The 24763-nt window shown below is 42.5% G+C and overlaps 1 protein-coding gene across 1 annotated transcript in view; it reads right to left on the reverse strand.

Annotated features, from left to right (window-relative positions):
- Nucleotides 1-24763, reverse strand: part of Ir8a (Ionotropic receptor 8a) — a 180433-nt gene that overhangs the window by 52536 nt on the left and 103134 nt on the right. Inside the window, exons 6-12 of the mRNA XM_080282267.1 lie at nt 20864-20978; nt 18695-18838; nt 17544-17741; nt 15235-15444; nt 14272-14371; nt 13690-13867; nt 10808-10991 (exon numbers count right to left, since the gene is read on the reverse strand). Coding sequence (XP_080138393.1) covers nt 10808-10991; nt 13690-13867; nt 14272-14371; nt 15235-15444; nt 17544-17741; nt 18695-18838; nt 20864-20978 — 1129 coding nt within the window. The remainder of the gene's footprint in view (nt 1-10807; nt 10992-13689; nt 13868-14271; nt 14372-15234; nt 15445-17543; nt 17742-18694; nt 18839-20863; nt 20979-24763) is intronic.

Below are 24763 nucleotides of genomic sequence, written 5' to 3' on the forward strand. Positions count from 1 at the left end.
AAAGATTAATATAACTATTCCGGTGCAACCCACTTTCAAGGACATGCTAGCCACCTGGCTTGCCAGTCATTCATTCACCGCATCAATTGAACTTTACACCTCCCTAATTACCGTGGTACAGACCTTCTATGATCATTATGTGCTCCAAGTCAACCATACAAACACCTTTGCCCGCCAGGCTGGGGAGTGGATATGGGATCGCCATCTACGTGACAGTGCGGAGGACGTGCGGTGAGCGGTGGCTGTGTATGGCGCTGGCCGCACTGCTGATAACCTCCACTCCTATCTCACTGCATCCAGGTCCTCCTGTGATCTCAAACACAGTGTTCGTCAAGAGTATTGGCATGACTTTCTCCAGCATATTAACACACACACTCTCCTCGATCTAAGGCTTGGTGGCTTGTTAACAGAGTTGTTCAGCCACATGAGTCCCCCTCCCCTTCTCTCCACCACAATCCTGTGGAATATGCCAACAACCGAGTTGACAAATGGTCCACCCAATCTCAACTGACATCCCTGCCTCCCTCCATCAAGGTTCGCCTTTTGGCTGCTTGTGGAAACAGGCCAGCACGTATTGCAGAGGCTTACTCAACGCCCTCTCCCCTCGATAATCACCCCATCACCGGTGATGAGTTACGGCTTGCGCTGTTGCAAGGAATGGCAACTGCCCCAGGTGATGATGGGATCACCTACGCCACACTGAGACTCATTACTCAAGTCCCAAGCAATCCCTTACTCTCACTGTTAATCCTGAGTCTTTCTGAAGGTAGTCTCCCTCCAGACTGGACTCATAGCACCACCATCCCCATCTCTAAGCCTAATTCCTCTGACTTCCGTCCCATTTCCCTAACATCCTGCATCTGCAAAGTCCTCGAGAGAATTCTTTTAGCAAGGCTTTGCGATCCTCTTCAGGACCAGCTCTCTCCCCATCTCTTTGGTTTCCTCTCAGGCCGAACCATACAACATTGCCTTGCAGAATTATTCAGTCACCTCACATCCCCCACTTGTACAGCCCTCACTGACCTCAAAGCTGCCTTCGATGTCGCAAATTGTGAGGTCATCCTTGATGAACTTGCCCACCTGGGTGTCTCTGGCCACCTATCTGCTGGCTGGAAAGCTACCTGTCCCATCGTCACTCTCGGGTTATGTTTTGTGGGGTGGTTAGCACTTACTGACCCTTCAATCTTGGTACACCTCAGGGTGGGGTACTTAGCCCCTTTCTCTTCAATCTTCTCATGAATAGACTCCTCCGTCATTCAGGTCCTATCCCTAACTCCTCTCTGATCCTACCCTATGCTGATGATATCTGCATCCACTCCCTTCTCCCGTCACTTTTCAACGTCTCCTAGTTAGGTTCGGCCAGGCTGCATCTGCTTTTGGGTTGATTATTAACACTGCCAAAACCAAACTGTTTACTCATTCCCTCACTCATAGGCTTGCTTGCACAACCATAGACCTCCTCGGCTCTCATCTTGAGGTAGTGCAGGATTATACTACCTCGGAATTCCCCTCTCTTCCCTCTTTAACCTCTCCCAGTATGTCTTCACTATCTGCGCACCCACCTCCACTGAAGACTTAACCTACTTGGCACGCTCACTTGTGACTCGCATGGGGTTAGCATCCCCATCGCTCAATCATATTACCTGTTATATATTCGCTCCCTTCTTAATTATCATGCTATCCTTCTCTCTCTCTTGTCCCCCCAACACAGCTCTGACAACTGGAAGTAGTAGAAAACCAGGCGATGCATCTCATTCTTCGCTGCCCCAGGTCTGTTGAGTAGTCAACATGCTCCCTGAACTCAGTCTGTGTCCCATCACCGATCACATCCATATGCTTGGGGTCTGCTTTGCCACACAGTGTCTGACCACATTTCCGTCTCCTGCTCCATCCTTTTCCTCCCGACTGGTTGACATTCTCTCAGATTCCACTCACCTTTACTGGATCCGGCATACTTACCGGGTCCGGCATACTCACGGCATTCTGGCTAAAAAGAATTTGTTCGGCACCCAACTGTCCTCTCCAGCTTTCTGTCCGTGATCCCGCCAGTATCCATGCTGTTCTTGTCGCTCCCATCCTAACTGACCCTTTGCCCCCTACCTGGACACGTACAACTCCAGCTGTGCACTACACATCTTCAGCCACTGCATCTGACCATTTACTAATCCCTTCACAGCTCTTCATCACTGAAACTCTTAACTCCGTCGCCCGCACCTACCTGTCCCATCCTATGCATGTCTACACTGACGGTTCTGTCCTTGCTAACGGCTGGGCGGGAGCTGCTTGCACTGCCTTTACTAACTCTGCTGCCACCATCTTCACCTCCCCACACCTTCCCAACTGGGCAAGCATTACCCAGTGTGAACAATTTGCTATATGCTCTGCCCTTGACTTCATTCTCTCTCATCACCCACCAGGTTTCATAATCAGTGATTCCCAAGCTCCCCTTGTCCTAATTCGCCACCCCCCCCCCCGGCTCCCCTCCCCTCTCTTCGCCTCCCTCTACTCCCGCTTCCATCAGGCTCATGCTCATGGTCGAAGGGTTTCTTTTGTTTGGATCCCAGCCCATGTTGGTCACATTCGCAACGACCACGCAGATCGTCTGGCCCAAGCTGCCTGTAACCTCCCCCTAGCTACCGTCTGCCTCCCTGTGTGCACGACAATTGTCCGGAGAATCCTCCTCAAGGAGTCCAGGGAGGACCTAGCCCTGCGTACCAATTCTGAATGTACCACTAGTGTCACCACCCAGCATTGCTACAACTACCATGGAGTGAGACACACCTATGGCAAGCACCCCACCCTCACCAGCCTCTGTGACGTGGCCGTGGACTGCATTCGCCCGGGGTATCGCTTCCCAGAGGAAATCACCAGACGACCAACCACCAACAGGTCATGTAAACTCTGTCACAGTCCCATGGATGAATCATGATCCAATCACATCGTTAACTACCCAATTATTGCCCCTTCAGACCCCCTGGACTCTTGTTTTATGCTTTGTATATCTACAGTGCTTCATCACACATCTTGATATACTCGAAGACATTCTCACCCTTCACACCGACTTCCTTTCATTGCAATGGCCTGGAGCTGGGACAATGATGGGACATAATGGTATATATATATATATATATATATATATATATATATATATATATGTGTGTGTGTGTGTGTGTGTGTGTGTGTAATTCACCGGGTCGGTCAGGATCACCTGATGGTCGTGATCGTCAGCTTTTACCCTCCCGGAAGGGAGCTGAGAGCTCATATAGTCCGATCTAAGGGCAAGGCTGTGACCTTCACACACGCAAACACCCGTCCCCTTGCTCGAGGGGGACAGTAACCACCCACTTCGTCAGTGAAACTTTTCACAACCTGAGCGAGGCGCGAACTCCCGTCTACCAGATGGTAAGCGAGAACGTTACCACTGCACCAGCGAGTGGTGTGTGTGTGTGTGTGTGTGTGTGTGTGTGTGTGTGTGTGTGTGTGTGTGTACAGTACACATCGGGTGCATGTGCATGTATTCCTTGTGCTGCGATTTTGAATCAACAGGTAATTTTATAAAACATATCGTTTTTGTCTATCTATCCACCTGTGTATGTGACTATGTATATGTATCTCTTTAGGGTGTATATGTATATACATGTCTCCCTGTCTATGTATATATGAATATATCATATAGGTGTATATCTGTGCATGTTGCATATGTATATGTATGGACGCCTGTACACATACCCATATCTTTATACATGCGTACCTATCCTGTACATACAGTACGTCTATGGCTACATGTGCGTGAATATATACATACTGTATATACATAGATATATATGTATATATATGTGTGTGCATATGTGCGTCTCTCTGCCTACGTATGTACATACGTGTGTATCAATGTACAGTACCACTTTGCTCATCTCAAGCATGTAATGATAATTACAGCAACAACTTTGTACCATGTGTGCGTCATTGTATGTCTTTGTTCACTGTTGTACTTGTAATGATTATTGATTCTATACCTTCTATGCCCTAAGGTATCGACGTAATTTTATTATTATTATTATTATTATTATTATTATTTTATTTTATATTTTTTTATTTTCTTATTTTTTTGCTCTCATGAACCTTACTTGCTTGGCCTTCAGGGACAGTGTTCCTCAGAGTGTTGGGACTTGTACTGGATGGTAAATAAAGAACCTAAAAAAAAAAAAAATAGAAAACTATCTAAAATTACATTAATATATCTCACCCTACCTTCTCGTGCAAACAACATAGAAGAGTGAATTCAGCAACATCTTGAAGCTAAGTGTTAGTGTTTTTTGCTGGTACCAAATACTGCATGTGTGAGTTGGGAGCAGGGCAGTGAAATGGCGGGGGACAGGGCGACGTGGAGGCGACTTGTTTGTGGCCACCCTGTACGGGATTGAGGCGTCTGGCAATAGATAGAACCCCAATCTGTCTGGATGAACAGTCCCATTAACCACAGGCAAGCAATTACGCCTTCATAGCCGTCCCGAGCAGTAGACAGGGCCTCGCCAAAGCAAGTAGCTGGGCAGAGTGTGAAAATTTGGCTCCTAGATGGACGCCGTATTTGTGTCTCCTCTCAGCTAACAGGGACTCCATATTATGCTCCACATCAGCCTGTTACTTGGTTATATCGCTACCACCCAGCGCTATAAGTGGTCTCGTGGATTACATGAAAACCATTTAGCTTGTCACCTGAGTGCAGAGGTTATAAAAGGTGACAGGAAGGATGGGAGAAGTAGCAAGAGAGGAGGGTAGATACAGAGAGGGAATGATAAAAGGTGAAGAAAAGGCTAGGCAGCACTACATCACTGTAGTGAGTAATGGTCGACACCACCTATCTGTAAATAGGTGTAAATACAGAAAACTAGTAATCAATGTAAATATGTTTTAAGACTGCAAAATTACTGCGATGTGCACTTAACTCATGATCATTCTACTCCTAGGCTAGTGGTCCCAACTTAGCAGGATGCTGTAACTGAGGTTTGTGCTTTTTAATGGTATCAGTTATTACTGAGTGAGTACTTTCCAAAACTACTATTTTAACACAAGCAAAAATTTCATATCTCACTTGGCAGACATCACAGAAGTTCCCTCCATTTAGCTCGACATCACCTCGCTTTCAGGCGACTTAGTGTCCTCAGTTTAACAGTATCTTTCAGCTACAGGGTTGTGCTTTTTAATGGTACCAAGTCATTACATTAATAAAGTTTATGTACTTTCGGAGTTATTAACTGTTGAAAACAGATAAAAATCACAGATTCCCCTCTAGTCTCAAGACGGGTGCATTTTTTTTTTTTTTTTTTCAGCAGAAAGAGGTTAAAATTATATGGGCCTACCCAAGGTATTCCTAGACCATCTAGGTCAGGATTTAGGTTCAGTTAGGCTAATTCTAGTAAAATTAACGCATTTAAAATCCATTAAGGTCCATTAACACTAATTTAAAACCGACCATTTCGGTTTAGATCCATTTATATCTGTTCAGGCTACTTCATATCTAGTTCGGTCACCTTAGTTCAAAGTAGATAAATCAATATTAATCCAACGTCAGTCAGAGTAATTCTGACATTCTGATCTACTGACAACATTTGTCATATACTCATCACATTTTTATGTAATATCATCTGCACAGAGAACGATACATTACATATACTGTACTTTTATTTAATATCATCCATTTTTAGACCCAGTTTGATCACTTTAGGTCTGCCTTCGTCAAATGAGGTCAAGTTATGTCATTTCAGACCAGGTTTAGTCATATTAGATTTAAGAGAAATCAAAGTCAGGCTACATCCATTAATGAAATACATTTCGAATCTGGTTGACTTTTTTTTTTTTTTTTTTTTTAAGTCTCACCACGTCTTTTCAGATGTACCAGTAGTCTTCAGTGGAAATGGGTTTACCAAAAACTCTTCACTCAGACTTTCTCCTTCAATTCCACCTTAGACAGTGCCGGTGTCCTTCCTCCATTACTTCCCCCCTCTGGCTTCCTCATGGCTGACATTAGAATTTCTTCACTTGATGTGCTTTCTGCTATCACTTGCCTCAATATTAACAAGGCATATCGGCGTGATGGGGTCCGTCCTGTTGTTCTCAAGAACTGTGCTTCAGTGCTTTCACCCTGCCTAGGCAAACTCTTTTGCCTTTGTCTGTCAACTTGAATCTTTCCTTATTGGAAGATTGCTCTCATTCAGCCTGTTCCAAAGAAGGGTGACCACTCCCAGCCCTCTAGCTATCGCCCAATTGCTTTAATATCCTGCACTTCTGAAGTTTTTAAATCTATTGTTAAAAAAAAAAAATAAAGCACCTTTCCTATCATAGCTTTCATTCTGATAGCCAGAATGGGTTCCGACAGAGACACTCAACTGGCAATCTTCTCACCTTCCTTTCAGATCCCTGGTCATCCTCCTTTCGGGAATTTGGCAAAAGCTTTGCCATTGCGCTTGACATCTCCAAGACTTTCGATCGAGTCTGGCATGAATCTTTAATTTTCAAACTGCCCTATTACTGTCTCTATCCTTCTTGTGTCCTCATTAGCTTCGCTTCTGATTGTTCTATAGCTGCTGTGGTAGACGGCCACCGTTCCTCCCCTAGAGCCATCAATTGTGTTGTTCCTCTGGACTCTGTCCTGTCACCATATAAGCTGTTCATCTTACCCTATCCACTCATACGTTGTCGACCCCACCTTTCGCCTTTCCATTCACTTCAAATAGCGTTCATCTCAGGAGTTACTTCAACGAACAAAGGATGACGCTACGGCACACTTAATGTCTGACTGGGCTCATAATTCTGATTGAAGTAAGAGTAACCTTTTTTTTTTTTTTTTTTTCTTTGCCCCTGTTTTATTCGCCCCTGTGTAGCGTACAACTTTAGTATGTTGGAAGGCTCCCCACATACAGCTCTTCTCAATAACGCGGAGTCAAAGGCTTTTCGTCTCATTACCTCTCCTCGTCTCCCAGGCTTCTTTCAACATCTATTTCTTCACTGCACATTTGCATCTTCATCTCTTTTCTATCATGACTTTATTATTAGTCACTGCTCCTTTGAACTGTCTGCTTGCCTCGCGCACAAGAGAGAGAACTTCGTGAGGAATGGTAAAAGACAACTGTTCAGAATGATGTATGAAGATGATGATGTGCTGCTTGTTGACAAAAGTTGAGGTCTTTGGAATTTGATTCAGAGATCATAGATGTTTGTGAGCGACAGTGTCTGAAAGGCTTTCTTTTATGTGTCCGACCCTGAGCATAAACAAGGCCATCCATATCCTCGCACCAAGCAGTCCTCCCAAGTACCAACGGATATACGTCACGACCCCAACTTTAACTGCTCTCCTGCCGATAAGAAGCTTGGCTACAGCTACATTAATGAGGACTGGTGAGATGGTATTAGTAGGGATATTATTATAGTATGTCGATGTAACAGCACAGAAGGCGGTTCCAAAGGAATTCAGATCCTTAAACTTTTCATCACCAAGACTGTCCCGCGTTCTTACGATCACCAGCTTACTCATCACATCATTTGGATGTCGATAAGAGTTTAATAAAGGTTATCAAGGAAATGTATCATAATGCGATGTACTGGTGAGTAAAAAAAAGAATTTAAGTGATGAAAGAATTGAATATCTTAATGAAACCATAGGAAACAGAGGGAACTGTGAAAAGTGGAGATTGGTGGATCAAGGAAGAAATGTAGCTGGTGCTAATGTCTCCGAAGAGAACCTTAACCTGAGTAGAACCGCTTCAAGACGACCAGCAAGATTGTATGCTAAACCCACATTAACATGACTGTGGGATATACAAGTATGACATGAATATTAAAAGTAAGAAATAGGATTGATAATTTAGGTTCTAGTGACTGAATAGATTCGTGAAAGATGGGGAATAATGAAACATGTTGATCAACACAGGGTAGATGTAATGATGTTGGCGAAAGAGAATTATCTGAGAGAACTTGAGGGAAGGAGAGGAATGGAAAGCCAAGAAGGTGGCTAAATATGAAGGTGAATGTATGAGAAAGAGAGGCATTGACGATGAAAAATAAGAAGAACTGAACTGTAAGAGAACTGGATAGATGAAGTATGTATGGGGATGCCCATAAAAAGATTTCCAACCCTTTATTATGTGCCGATCAGTGAAATAGCTGTACCTTACAGTTGTTGCAAGAACATCTTATCAAGTTGAAGGAAACAAGATTGTCAACATTCCCAGGGAATGCCAGGCGGTCTCCACACAGCCAAAATACACTGATATGCTTATGTACAAACTGTCATGATGAATAATAAATATACAAACACATAGGATCGCAAAATTTTCGTGTTAATATGGTGTCACCGGCTCACTATTACTGGCCACTACTATGAGACTAGACGCTGTGTTTACTCTAGCCGATACATATCTCAGCTGACCCCCGGCTCAGATTCTCACCCCGCGGTGTTTGCTCAGCTGTGGTCTGGTCTGGAAGGCTCCCTTTCGATGATGATAAGTGAGAAACCCTTATATGGGAAGGGCAACCCGTTTCCAGTTACAATCAGGGAAAAGGAGGTGTAGCGAAACCTTTATCTGGGAAGGGCAACCCGTTTCCGGTTACAATCAGGGAAAAGGAGGAGGAGTCTGACCGAAGCGATGATTGGTGGGGGACCGCCCCCATGGAATGCTTTAGTCAACCCTAGCAAGAATAACCTATTGTGGCCACCTTCTTAAGGAAACGATTGAAAGTGATTAGCCCTATTGTCTGTAGGGGAGAGGAGGCATGGCTACCTGGGTTTATCAAGAGTAATTAGAACTAGAAGAGGTACTCACTTCCAGTCAAGCCTCTTACGAATTACTCATCTTAATTTATCTAATGACACAGTATAAGAAATGCACCAACGCGTCGTACTGTAAGTTAAGAATTCTTATACATGTTAACTTTTACACAATAGCCTAGTAACATAACTGTTCCCATTTCTAGTGTACTCTATTAGCAGAAGTACTTGACTGATCTTACTTGAGTAAGCCTGTAAGCGACTCAGCTAGTTTAAGTGCGTCCCACTGTGCACCTGTTTAATACTTGAAAGAACCTAGTTCTGTGATTAGCTGTGCAAAGATATTGTAAATAACGTAAGGTTATTTGTTCAGGTTCCTTTAACCTTCCCTTCAATTGTAACTGACTTAGTTTGGATCCTTAGTGACAAATACCTCCCTGCACAGTTAGTAACAATGGTTCGACGTCTGACCGCATAAATCCCTTTAAAAAGCCTGAATAAACAAAAATGGAAGAGGCTATTGGCGCAAGGACTGCCAAGTTTGGCGCGAACTCGTGAAGAAATAAAGACATGGTGCTAAGCTGAAGGATGTGTTTGGTGGAAAAAGTAAAGGAAGGCAATACAATAGCTGTTTACACTTTGGTGTGGGAACCTATTAAGTGCGGATAATTTCGCTAGTCATGTATAACCGAGAATTTTGATGGCCAGATTGATGATTGAATGAATGCATGTCCCACTTCACTGGACGTTTTGATGATAATTCTCTTACTTTTTCCTTCCTTATATTGTAGTTTCTTATTTATAATTGTGAAAACCTGTGTACGAATGATGAAAATAATAACTGAGGTGAATAGAACGCAGAAACAAGTTAAAAGGAACTCAGTTTTGATGAACCGTCACCATACTACTCTGTGAAAAGGCCCACACACTCATTTTTCATTTCATTCCTTTACGGAAACCATATGGTATTGGAAGCATGGTATCCGATTCCACTACTTCCCTACTCACTATCCAAACCCACGTTTCATGCCCATTATCATCCATATCAACTTCCTTCCTCAATGTCATACCCCTAGCCCTAACTTATTTAATCAAGCACAGCAAAAACAACTGTCAGTAACAGACTGCTACTAGAAGCCTAAAAAAAAAGGGGGGGGGGGACAGCATGAAAAAACATATTCCTACAGGCACTTTCACGGGCTACATTGGACCCGCAGTACCTGTTTATAGTAACTACTGGTACACTGCTGTGGTAGTTATTTACTTATTCCAGATTTCACCATGGAGCCATCCACGACCCACATACTTTCTACGACTAACCAACAACATAATTCAGTCACAATTAAACATTCAAATAACCCACTCGTTTCTTAGTCTTGTACAGTGTTGTAACTGTGCCTGTTGAGTCTCAACGCCCACTCTTCGATGACGTATGTTTTACTGTATTTCATTCTTGCCACCTCCAGTAGATGGTATTCATCTTTGTAGAGACCTCGTGTAATGATAAAGTATATAAAATTCTTGTCTAACCTCTTCTGTCAGAAAAGTCTCTCCTTGGTCGATTAAACTCCTCTGGAGATACCAAAGTTAGAATTTGAAAATACGTTATTGGAGTGAAGGGATTCGCACGCACACACACACACACACACACACACACACACACACACACACACACACACACACACACACACACACACACACACACACACACACACACACACACACACACACACACACACACACACACACACACACACACACCTCGCATCTAGAATTCCAGCAGCATTAAAGGAAGATGTTTATGGCCCCTTACATTACTCATGTAAATTACTGAAACTGTAAACTCAGGATGCTGCGGATTATCGCCCCACTTATATATGATATTCCAGAAGCAATTATTAATCAGATTTTGAAGCGAAAATCAATAAACTGAAATCTGTGATTATGTAACTTGAACAAATTATATGCTCCCAAGATAATAAAAATTACTTTAGTCTAGGTATGAACTGTGCTTTACATCTACCCTTCGTCCCTATGAGTCCAGACCTGCATTCGCTCGACGGTGAGGAAAGCGGCCAGGTTGGCAGTAAAGGTGGCCAGCATGAGTACCACGAAGAGCCAGTACGCCGCCACCAGTGTGCGCCCACTCAGCGCCTTGGGAGCCTCGCCTCCACCCTGCGGCGTGAACGAGGTCAGTGCGAACCAGAAGCTCTCCTTCAGCGTGAACTTCCTATGGTAAGAAACGACTGGGGTAAGTTGAAATGTCGTATTATGGTTCATGTACAGCTTTAAACATTATTCTGTTTCCTAATGCCATGTTCTGTATGTAAGGAGTGGTTCTGTTATATGAACATATCTCTACAAACATTTCTGTCTACAGCCATGGTCAATCCACTGCCCGTCTTCATTGCACCTCATATATTCCACTACTTTGTTCTTCATCTAATACACTGTCTGTCCTCTCTTCTTCCCACCACCTCAGTCTTTCACTGTTTATGTTGCCTGTATGGCCAAATTATCTCAGAGTATTTTCCTTTATGTTCCCATCACCTCTCCCTGTATTACACATACATAATTGTCCACTCGCCTCACCAAGTCACTATACATCTCTCACACTCAACTTGTCTCTCAAACATCATCAAAGTTTCACTGCCTTACACTAAGACGGAATATGAATGTCTCGTAGAACTTTCTTTGCTCTCATAGTTACAATTCTATTTCTTGTCATGGGATGCAAACCTACAACTCTCCTTCCCTGTTTTATGCTGTCACTGCTTCGTTCTCTATTCTTGCAGCTACAGATTTGGCTCACAACTTCTCCGATATCCCTGAGCCCATCTCACAATCCCAGATCCATACCGTTTAATCTTACATCACAGTTAGTGCCCCTTCTCTCAAAAAACAACTTTGCTTTTACCTGTATTCAGTTCTGTTTTCATGTTTCAGACACATCTTCAAAGTCTGCCATCAAACTCTGAGTACTCCATTCCTCATCTTCCCTAAATACTATTATCCACCACAAAATGACAGTGCGTTCGAACTTATCACCTTCATGTCTCAAAATCAATCCCTTCCCAAGTCCTCTCGTTTTCATCTCACTTGGTTCTTCATCCATATAGATACTAAGCAGATATGGAGATATGATAAAGCCTTGTTTCAGCCCTACATTTAGCTCGTATTTCTCTGCCATTATGTTATCCATTTGCACAGCTACTTTTGCTCCATCAAACAAACTCTGGACGGTCAGTAGTCTCCCCTCGATCTCAAAAAGTCTGCCAAGCGTCATCTGATCTCATCATTACGAGGGTACTCTGCTGATTTGAATAAAGTCGTTTGGAGGTAGCAAGGATAAAGTTAAAGGGGAGTCATCGTTGTAAAAATGTTAATGAGAAATGTTTCTAAATATATTACCAAGGGGAACCTCTCCTAATTTGCATAAAACTGACAGGAAACAGCTGAAATAAAGTATATAGGCGTCATCGTAGTTTAGGTTTTAAAACAAATATCCAATCTACACACCCTTTTCCCTTCCTGAAGCCACTCTGCTCTTCACATACAAATTCCTTAATAACTGTACATGTCTCCTTGACTGAACTTATTAAAGTTCCAGGTCCACTCCATTACTACTTCTCCTGCTCAGTATCTCTCAACGCACACACACACACACACACACACACACACACACACACACACTGGTGCCTCGTTCTAAATTTCTTCACTGCCAAATATGCTTACGCTCTACAGCTCTCTCTCTCTCTCTCTCTCTCCATGATATGTTTCCTATGTCTGATACAGTATTACCCTCATTCACCACATTAACTGTGGTTGAAATTTTCGCTGTCTCTCAAGAGCCTCATACGAGTATATTCCCACCAACACACAATCATCTCTGCCCTTTATCCTTGGGACGCTGTATTGTCATTTTTATTGCCTTCTCTGGTCTTCTCAGGTTTCTCCGAAATCAGTACTCTCCTTCCAACTTATTAAATGCGGAAACAGGGAGCCAATGGCTGAATATCTAGGTGTATTATCTCTACAAAATATAATCAAGCAAAAGATAGTCAAAACCAAGAGCATTTCATTTCGACATACCTAGACATGCATATATATGTGGGAAAACTCATTTTAAGAAGCAGGCCATTTTTTTTTTCTACTAGAAATTGTTGGCTGGTACTAAAGTTTTGTGCCGATGACAGTAAAATATAACATTAGTGCCTGTTAACGCTGTTAATGCCAACACAGCATATTAATTATCGTAATATGTTCAGTGAACAGTGTGCAAGTTAACAAAATGCTGTAACATTGCTGAGAGAAACATTTTTTTTTTTTTTTTTTTTTTTTTAAGGAAGATGTAGGAAATTAGGAGGAATGGAGGGAAGAACAGTATGAAAAACGGAAGGAAAGTAGGAGAATAACAGTTGGTGGGCTGACCATGCGTGTGTACAAATGTTTTTTACGTTCCTGACCGGGAATGGAAACCCAGACCTCTAGATAAAAGTCAGGCAGGATAAAAATCATTTGTACCCATGCGTGTAATGTGTCTCTCCAACATATAAAAACGCTCGTGTTGTGTCTGGGATAGATTAAAACTGCTCTGTTACTTGCCGCGTTGCGTGGGGCTGAACAATAATCCTTACGTGTTGTGACTGAAATATATCCTCCCATAATGGATCCACCAGGTTCATCAAAAAATTCAGGTGGGTCAGCTTTTATCACGCCATGGTGTAATGGCATCAGTGCCTGACTTCTATCTAGAGGTCTGGGGTTCGATTTCCGGTCAGGAGCGTAGAAAACATTTGTACACACTCGTGTAATGTGTCTCTCCAATATATATATATATATATATATATATATATATATATATATATATATATATATATATATGTATGTATGTATACATGAGAAGAGATGAGGTAGTGAAAGAGTACCTGCAGTTGGGCGGATAGAGTTGTGCATTGTTTTGGGCGGAGTAGGGCGAGTATCGGTCCAGGAGCCAGATCATCACCCCGGTCACCACCAGCGCTGCCACGATGGACACCCACACTTCTGCACGCAGCACCATCATGAACTTGAACAGGTTCTCCTCGCGCTGCCTCTTCCGAATCACTGAACCACAAACATCATCAACGTAATCGGATAATAGAAAAAGGTTGGGTGTGTGTGGAAAAACGATTGCTAGAGCAGAATTAAAATTAGGAACTCTAGATGAGAAATTTTAGCAATTATGTTCTGCTACCATCGCTGGAAAGAAAAGGAGCTAAAATGCCATTACTACATTCCATAACAAAGTTGAAAAGGAGAGACCTGACAAGGAGTGAGGAGAGTAGGGGTCGATAACAAGACAGAGAAAACGCAAAACAGATGCTAAGTAGAAATAAAGGGAAGCACTTAAAAAAAAAAAAAAAATCGCTACACTTGCTCCACACGGATATGCGGGAATACTTGACAGACAGACTGACAGACAGACAGAATACTGATGACACTGAACACACTGTTATGAATCAGCTTACCAATCGAGATGCCCGACTGGTCAAAGTAAGGAGCCACGAAGTCTATAACCTCCTCCCTCTCTGACGTCATGGTGAGTGGCGCCACGATGATGTCTGTCACCTGTTCAAGATTGAAAGTCAGGAGCAAAACTTCACATAGTGTTCCACTGTGTCTATACAAATTTAGGACGTGTCCGTCACTTTCCCCCCTGACGCATTATATCAAAGAGATTTTTCTGTAAACAAAGAAACTTGCAAACTTAGCTTATAAGTATTATCCAGCAGACCAAAATCAGAATAGGTGAAATATTAAGCAAACTTTTATCCCCCACTATACGCACGGCTGACCTCAAAACACACCACGAGAACCGTATGCTTGTCGGACTAGGAGTGGTCGTAAAAACCCTTGCTCATTGATTCAGTTTGTCTATTACATCCTGTTGCAAGCTACGTCGATAACCAGATGACACAGATAAATTACAAGCAAAAAAATAGCTATATGAATAAAGCGTGACATGCCAAAAAAAAAAAAAAAAAAAAAAAAAGGAGCCCACGTGCTAAAATGTCTACTATGCCATCGACAACACACACCCCTCCAAATGCAGTCCTCATTTCGTATAAGTGGAATGTTGATTATCGTATGTTATCTCTACCTAAACACAGGCTTATGGATAACTTTCGTCACTTTCGTAATTATTGTATCCATCTTTCTTCAGACACGATCAATTGCTATTGTTCTGTAGATCCTTGCTAATAAGGACTAATGTTCCAGCAAGAAGAAATGACTCAGCATATATTTTTTACCTTTGTGTAGATGAGCTCAGAAGTTCCTTAAGCAAAACTAAATCACGACCATTATTAAGGGACTGTCTCAAGCCATTCATGTACATACAAGATCACTTACAGACACCCATAATTATTGTCATATCATATAGTGTGCCACCCACTGTGCCAAGGATTTGTGAATTCAACTATGCAACTCACCCCATTAGCAAGATCCGCAACCAGTCCATTCCACGAGCCGTTCTTCTGCCTGGCGCCGTACTGGCCGTCTGCTGGAAACACGAACTCGTAGTCGAATTTCATCAACTCTGCCAAGCGGGCGGCCAGCTTTACACAGTAACCCTCATAGTCGTTAGGATCGGTACTGTTCGTTTTCATGGATTTTGCCTTTCTGCTCACCCACGGTCTTGCCTAAGAGTCACAATTATTTAAATGTTACTTATAAGACTAAATCACCTAAAAAATTAGTGTAATATATATTTTTTGAATTTATATCTTCTGTTCACACTCCAGAGGGGTGGAAGATTTCAGCACCTATATTATGCATTGTTGATGAACAAGAAGATGTACTCAATTTGCTGTTCCCTACTTTGTTTCCAACATTTCATATTACATTTACTGTATAGACAATATATAAGTGCAGGCAACTATCACAGTGCTGTTGCTCTTACTGTAGCTCAACCCCGGTCTGCCTTGCCAAACAGACCAGTCGATCGCAGGTAGCAATTACCTCTATTGGGTTATCCCATAGTTTTCTTACACCGGTGGTGTGTTTACATCTTATTGTGGCATCTCTTGTGCAGTGTTCCATTAGGTAGGCTATGTTGTGGGGCCTATTCTTCAAGCGGGGCACGTGTGATCTGTGATTCCAAACAGTTCAAACCTAAGCTTGTAACTGAGAGGGCTATATGATGTCCTAATCTTAGTCTAGCTAGGTGAGGTCGATCAGCTCTGTTTAATGATACCCCTGATGGGTGGACGTCGGGAGGGAGAGGTTGTAGTGTTGTGTTCTGATCAAGGTGTTGTATAACCCTGCTTATGAAATCAGTAGGTTTTTGTAGGTGTTTTCTTCATTGCTTGTGTTGGAATGTCTGGATGTGGGATATTTTGAAAAGGATCTGGTAATGTCTGCGGGGCGACTGTTGTATATGCCTAGTTGTGTTGTGTGGCAGTGCCATATAAAGACAGAGATGTATGATAGCGAGGACTGCCGCGTAGAACTGTGCCTCTCATGTCAGGATATTCTCCAACACGGAGTAAGTAAGCTAAGGGAGTGGTACTGGTGCAGCCAATGATGATGCTTGAGTGTTCTGTGTGATCTGCTATGTGTTTTAGTGGATTTTAGGATAGAGGCCCATGCCAGGGAAGCATAGGACACTGATCTAAAATATTGCTTGTAGAATAGAGAGAAATATTTGTTTTTGTTGTTCAGAATCTGACGCTTTAATTGCCCAGAGTGCACTGAGTCCGAGGGTGCACCACCTCTTGAATTCTTGTATCGGATCCTTCAAGTTGCATCCAGTGTCATCTGTCACTAACAGATCTTAATGCAAGGAGTGTGTGGCACAAGTAAATTGTTAAGTGTCATGTAAGGGATATACCTGTGTTCATGATTGCTACTGGTGATGAATGTAGGAGCGGGTATGGCAGGAACGATTGTTTGCCTGTTACCCTCGACCCGTCCGTGAAGTGTGTTGAGGTAGTCTCGTTGCGCTGTGCAGGCTGTGTCCGTCATGTGGCGTATGGTTGTGATGGTAATATCATCTGCACTGGAGGCAATGTCTGTAGGTGCTTGGGGTGTGGAACATCAAGCATGTTTAGGCTGAAGAGTGAGGGTGAAAAAACGGAGCCCTCCATAATAATTATTTTTGACTGTGAGGATGTGTGAGTACTGTCTGGTGTGTGGAGTTTTGTGTTTGCATGTAAGCTTTGTTTTTTTGTGGGACTGGAATATGTATGTTGTCATCGCGATGAAAGTGTTCAGTTTGTTCTGGTGCGAAGGTTATCAACATTTAATTGCAGTATGTTTATGCTACATCTTCGGGGTGATGGACGCCTTGTGTGGGTCGGTATTGTAGGTTTAGTGTTTGTGCACAAGGGCTGAGTTGTGGTGGATGTGGTTGTGCGACCAGGGAGGTTGTTGGTCGAGGTGGGCGGCATTGTGTTTTGTGTGACAAGAGGACTGTTTGTGGATGTGCAGCGCCTGTCACATACACATGTCCTGTGGTCTTGTCAGATTTTGGAAGTGTTGTACACGTGGCATGGATCTAGTCTCTGGATGAGATGCACTGAACAGATTCAAGTGTTCGTTTCGGGTTAGTTAGGAAGGATTGCTCTCAATGTCTCCATGAACTGTGAGGAGAAGGGAAATGACTGCAGGAGTATCATTTCCCTATGTGTAAAAACAAAAACGACAAAGGAAGCAGCTACCCTTGTGAACGTCAACAAATGACTCTTGGTTCAGGAAATTAAAAAAGAGGAGCACTATGATTTATACATCAGAGACTAACTAGGAGTGTGCCGATTTTGAAGAAGCGCCTGATGGGTGAATGCTCGTAGTCCGGGTTGAGGCTGAGTCGTCCTTGAGTGGTCCAGGTACCCACGTCCTGGGTCTTAGAGCTGTTGATCGCCTGGATGTTGAACTTTAGCTGTGGAGTCACCTGGCGCTTCTCAGAGAGCCATTCGACTTTTGACCACGACTTCAGTTCCTGTGTTGATAGGCTTATATAAACACCAACTTGATATATTTTCTCTGGCGGATGAATGGACAAGGGTTATATGTTTGGTGTAGTTTGATTTGTTTTTCTTTAGCTGTGATGTGTTTGTTTGTCTGTCTGTCTGTCTGTTAGTTAGATTATGGAAAATAACAGCGTGGAATTCCGTCAAATTTTGCGTAATGATTCAGCAACACCAGAGGAATAGGTGATTATTATTATTATTTTTTAACCAAAATGAACGTAAGTCCTAGGCCAACAGTAGAATCATCTCAGTTTCGATCTGATTTTGACCAAACTTGGTGGAAAGGTTGAGATATGCGAAAGAAACTTGTGATTCAGTTCTGAGAACATTCGGTCACAGGTAAAGAATGCAGGGCAAGGTCAATGGTTCAAGATTTTAACTTAAATATGTTTTTTTCAGTTTGGATCAAACTTGGTGTAAGGCTTTAAGAGTCGTCAAGGATGAAAGTACAGTATTATGTTTTCAGAACAACAGGTCAAACGACTAGGTCACAGGGTGAAATCAACTGAACGCCTGTTGTTCGATATCGGCCAAACTTGGTGGATGGATTAAAGGTAAGGTAAGGATAAAGTAATTCGATTTTGATAGCAATCACTTTCTGAGAACTTCTTCTATATATATATATATATATATATATATATATATATATATATATATATATATATATATATATATATATATATATATATATATATACAGAAAGAGAGGGGGGGGGGTGATAAGTAAAAGGTAGGACAGAAGCAGATGTTACGAACATTTGTGTGCATTAATGGTCTAATTTCTTTCTTTCTTTCTTTCTTTTTTTTTCAATACCGAGCTCAATTTACTTGCAAGATGAGATATGCAAACATTTAGCACTATGATAATGCAATGAAAACTTAATTGATTAGACAACTCAAAAAATACCAGTGTTGCTTCCCACCGTTTCCAGGGTCGAGTAGAACGAGGTTGTGGTGGGTGGTGAGGCTGGGGCGTTGCCACAGGTACCAACCACGTTCTGTCGTCCATCCGCCTTGAGGGCCTTGACCAACGTCATCACTGCGTTACGCGTCAGCTCCCGGGGGATCTGATAGACGGGCAAAAGACAGGGAGGTCTGAAGTCGGTGAGGTCTGGAAACGCTGTAGTGCCAGTTTCCAATTAGTTGTCTTTAAGCATGCAAGAATTTTGATGTACAGGCTGAGGTCAGTAACGTATTCTGTACAACGATGGAAACGCTGTATAGAAATATATTCATTGCATCGCTGTTATATGTTTGCAAGCACTATACAGGTGTTACCAAAATTTACGTAGTATTAAAGGAACGGGAAACTATATCGAGTGAAGTGGTATCATGGGTACGAGAAGTAGTATTACTAAGGGAGCGTCCTCGTGCGTTGGAACAAGGGCTGGCAAGATATATAACCAACACAGTAACGAACAAGCTGCAAATTGAAATTGAAATTCATCGATAAATTTTCGAGATATCTTATAGACAAGCAAACCCGGGACTCGAGCTCAGAGTACCGCCAAAATTTAATCAGTTCTTTCCTGCCCCATGATCCACATATCCACAAAATTTCTCTGAAATCCATCAATAACATTTTGAGATATCTTGTGGACAAAACAAACAAAGAGGCATCCATAACATCCTCCTACTCCGTTGGCGGAGGTAATGAAGGTCAGCAGCACCAAAGGGAATGTAAACTACCAAGAGCAACGCCGGATTGTTTGTAAAGAAGAGAAATATAATTTACTACACTATTACAGAACAGTGGCAACAGAAATCAAAGCAATATCATAGAGACAAAACTGTACTGCAGTTAATATAGCGCCTCAGTTAAGAAATTACATCGAAGATGGATGTCACCTGAGAGAGAGAGAGAGAGAGAGAGAGAGAGAGAGAGAGAGAGGTAATATCACAGTAGGTCGACTGCAGGCCAGCAGCAAAGGACAGAATCACAGACAGCTTACATCTTTGAATAGCAGTTTCTCAGAATGTCACCCAAGAAGAGCACCATACATGAAGACGTCATCAGGGAAAGACAGCACCACAGGAGGGTAATATCACTAAAAGACAATGCAGAAGGACAAGAGCACGAAAGTACATCATAGGAGAACACCACAGGTGGCCAACGCAACAGGATAACGCTACAAAAACCACAGGACAACTTCACAGCACATCACCTATGAGCAATACCACAAAAAACAACACAGCAGTTGAACAGCACTACAGAAGGATATCACGACTGGAAAGCAGCCTAGTACAGCATGACGGACAACATTACAGAAGAGCAGTAACACAGGACAGTAGCCCAGGACAACACCATACAAGAACAACATCACGGAAGGAAAGCACCACAGGACTACACCAGAGAAAGAATACGAGTACAGCCCTTGATAATATCACAGAAAGACAACACCACAGAACACCACCACAGACAGACATCACCACAAGACTACACCACAGAAAGACACAACAGGAGAACACCACAGATAGACGCCACAGGAATACACCACAGCAAGACAACACCACAGGACACCACCACAAAAAAACAACACCACAGAACACCACAACAGAAAGACACCACAGAACACCACAACAGAAAGACACCACAGGACACCACCACAGAAAGACACCACAGGACACCACCACAGAAAGACACCACAGGACACCACCACAAAAAAACAACACCACGGAACACCACAACAGAAAGACACCACAGAACACCACAACAGAAAGACACCACAGGACACCACCACAGAAAGACAACACCACAGGACACCACCACAGAAAGACAACACCACGGAACACCACCACAGAAAGACAACACCACAGGACACCACCACAGAAAGACAACACCACGGAACACCACCACAGAAAGACAACACCACGGAACACCACCACAGAAAGACAAGACCTCGGAACACCACCACAGAAAGACAACACCACGGAACACCACCACAGAAAGACAACACCACGGAACACCACCACAGAAAGACAACACCACGGAACACCACCACAGAAAGACAACACCTCGGAACACCACCAGAGAGAGACAACACCACAACATTACATCACAGACAGACCACACCAGAATCGGAGTCACTGACCTGGAGATTCTGGCAGTCACAGGAGCCGCTGGGCCTTATGTTCCTGGCGATGCAACACACTTCCTCTGCAGGCGTCATCAGCGTCAACCCCATGGAACCCTTCAGCAGGCCCCCGCTGCGGGTCAGATGGGGAAGAGAAGGAGGTAAGTCGCTGAGTAGTAAGTGATTCGGGAGGTAGATATGTAGGTACAGTAGAATGGTACAGTGATGTGGTAGGGATACAGTAGATCACTCCGTGGATATGTTGATACAGCAGTTCAGAAAGGAAATACGTTGGCAGTTCAGTGGGTAGATATGTAGGTAGTCCAACAGGTAAATATGTATGTACTTTGGTAAGTAGACATGCAGGTAAAGTGGATGTAGGTAGTTTGGTAGGAAGATGTGCAGTTAGTTGGGTATAAAGATGTCTAAGTAATCTGGTGAGTAGATGTGCAGGTACTTCGGTAAGTAGATACCGAACCTGACACAGGTTTCCACGTACCTATCCAGCTTCCTTTCATCAGATTACTTCTTTTGCAAAATCAGCTCCTCAGACGTGAGGTGTGTTGAATCAACTCCGAGACTTTTTAAATCCTAATCATTTACTGAACTTGTGCTGAGGCCTTATTCACCATATATGAAGGCCATGAGTGTGTGTGTGTGTGTGTGTGTGTGTGTGTGTGTGTGTGTGTGTGTGTGTGTGTGTGTGTGTGTGTGTGTGTGTGTGTGTGTGCGTGCTTGCGTGCGTGCGTGCGTGCGTGTGTGTGTGTGTGTGTGTGTGTGTGTGTGTGTGTGTGTGTGTGTATTCTCATCAACCTCCCAGCTCTTAGTCTCTCTCTCTCTCTCTCTCTCTCTCTCTCTCTCTCTCTCAACACACACACACACACACACACACACACACACACACACACACACACCACTACCGGAGTGATGACCACAACAACAGCACAAACTTTGACCATCGTTGCCATCATTACTACATCACCACTACCATTAAAACAACAGCATCACCACAAACAAGATCAACAACAATAACAATAACAACAAGTACAGCAGCAGCAGGAGCGGCAGCAGAGCAAACATAACTACTTGAGTGACCATCACTACCACCGTGACTACAATAACGACAGCGTCCATTATCGTCGCTTCATGATTACATTCAACAGCAATCATGCCGTTGCTAAAATTACCATCTCAGACATTTCCCATCTTATAGCTATTATCACTACCATGGCTATTACTGTAATCATCCATGGTAACGGAACCTACCGCTAAAAACAACCAGTGGCATCACAGGGGAGGATTCCATTAAGATCTCGTAAATATCATGGATCTGAGTGACATAACACAAATGTGATACACAAACTCATTCAGTAACAAACAAGAACAACAGCAAAAGAGTGCAATATCACGCCCATTTGCATCGAATATTTGATTTTGCCTTGTGGTCTTCCACTGACGATAAAATTTTATCATATGGGCGCAGTGATTCAAGCTGTCTTTTCACAATCTCACCACCTTCAGGAAAGTAATTTTAGTAACGTATGCAACACAAATAGTAATCCGCTCATTTTTTATACAAAAAGTGTATAGGACAAACAAAATATACTTATTTGGGGGTACACAAGGAAGCAGCCAAATCGTCCGCGGCAACATATTTACCGGGTGGAAGCGTTGATTAACGACAATCTCGCCAACGGGACGCTTCAGCGCATCAAACATTCAGAGCTATAGGAAACCTAGTGATCCAACGTAACCTAACCTAATCTAAAAAGTCACCGAATACCTACCAGGCCGAATCCCAGTCGCAGTCCAAACCTATTAAACCTAATATAATCTATCCTAACCTAAGCCGTCCTAACATATCCTATTCTGTCCTATCCTAACCTAACCTAGCCTAAACGATATACTCGAAAAATAACATATCTGTAAGGAATCTGAACTTACGCCAAAAATTAAACGTGCGTTAGGGGCGTTTGTCAACATGTTTTGCTACGGGTGGTAACCATCGTAATGACACTATGTGCAATATAAGAAGTATTTTCCTATTTCACAGGTAAAATAAAAAAAAATGTCCAGTATCTAGGGCAATCTATGGAACATAACTAATACCATATTAAAGGTCTAGTTCGGTGGATATCTGGAAGACGGGCACTCATGTGGTAAAGTATTAATGCACTAATTACTCTTAAAATGGAAATACTTTCTTCTTGCCTAACATTTAATCCTTTCACAAAGTAAGGCTCACATCAAATGAAAATTGTTTGAACTGGTCTTGCTATGTGACTTTGGCTACTGATCTTTCCTTGTGATCTTGATTTTTGACTGGCTGTTCTCAGACTCGAATATCTCTTTCCTTCTTCTTCTTCTTCTTCTTCTTCTTCTGAACCCCTCCACAAAGTTTAGCTTAAAGAACATAAAATCTGTTCAAGTTAACCTTGCCATGTGACCTTGACCTTTAACCTATTCTCCAAAACATTAGGTTAACCGCTTGAGTGATCTTCATCATCAATTCAGATCAATATCGTGTTAGTTATTTTGATCACAGACACACGGGTCATGCTTTGACCTTGACATATTACTGATTGTTCTCAAAACTGAATCACTTCGTTCTTGCCTGACCACCACAAGGTTTGATTCACATCAGGAAAATGTTTAAATTGGTCTTGTACTGTGACCTTGGCATTTGTCCTTTCCCTGTGACCTTCATCTTTGACTGATTGTTCACAAAACTGAATCCTTGTACGCTTCTCCTGGGCACGTCACCTTAGATCATCATCATCTTTAAGTCCACCAAGTTTAGTGGCTCTAGCTTAAATCTTTCGTGGAAAATTAGGTGATGTACAGAATATCCGGAAAAGTTCCAATTTTTTATCCCAGGAGGGTCAAGGTCATTGATCTTGTGCATGTTACCTTAGGTCACTGCAGTCTATAAGTCCAAGTTTGGTGGCTCTAGCTTTAATCCTTCATGGAAAATTAGGTGACATCAAGAATATTCGGAAGAGTTCTAATTTCTTACCCAAGTCAGTTTCAAAGAATAATTAACCTATTGTAACCAGACTCCTTGCTGCACTCCGTTCACCATCAATCTGTATTATGGTAAAATTTCAGCTTCTTAACTTAAGTGGTTCTTGAGATAGCATGACTGACTCTTTTTTCTGTGTTCTGAGTAAAATATCTGGAGATCCAGTTGATGGATTGCCACCATATTAGGTCAAAAGAAGCAGACAGGTCTCCAACTCGGTTGACCAAGTTGGAAGGAACCAGGTCAAATAGCCTTTGAAAAATTGCAATTTTAAAATAAGTAAAACCAATAATAATAACTAGAACACTTTAAAATTTTCCACGGACAATTTTGATAAAGAAAAAGTTCCCACAGTCACTGCCTGCTAGGAACCGAGCTATAAATGGACCATGAGGTCAAGGTCACTGATCTTGTGCATGTCACCTTATGTCATCACAGCTTATGAATCCACCAAGTTTGATGGCTAAAGCTTTAATCCTTAATGGAAAATGGAATATCTGGAAAAGTCCCGATTTTATACCACAGGCGGTCTCAAAGAATATTCTACAGATTAGAACCATATTCATTTCTGCACTGCATCCACCTTAAGGCTATACTGTGGCATAATCTCAGCTTTCTACCTTAAGCAGTTCTTGAAACAGAGAGGCTGTTTTACGTTTCTGTGTTTAAAAAAATATCGGAGATCCGCTTGACGAATTGCCACTATATTAGGGCAAAAGACGCAAACAGCTGTCCGACTAAGTTGGCCAAGTTTGAAGGCTCTAGGCCAAAGAGCCTTTGAGATATCACAGTTTTAAAATAATTAATAATAAGAAGAACAATGATGTTGATAAAAACAAGAAAACTTTCCACATGGATGTATGAAGTTTTAAAAGTGATATCTACAAAACAAAACT

The sequence above is a fragment of the Coenobita brevimanus genome, chromosome 93, assembly GCF_032717465.1.
Source record: "Coenobita brevimanus isolate Jiangsu-jjx chromosome 93, ASM3271746v2, whole genome shotgun sequence".
Classification (NCBI taxonomy): Eukaryota; Metazoa; Arthropoda; class Malacostraca; order Decapoda; family Coenobitidae; genus Coenobita; species Coenobita brevimanus.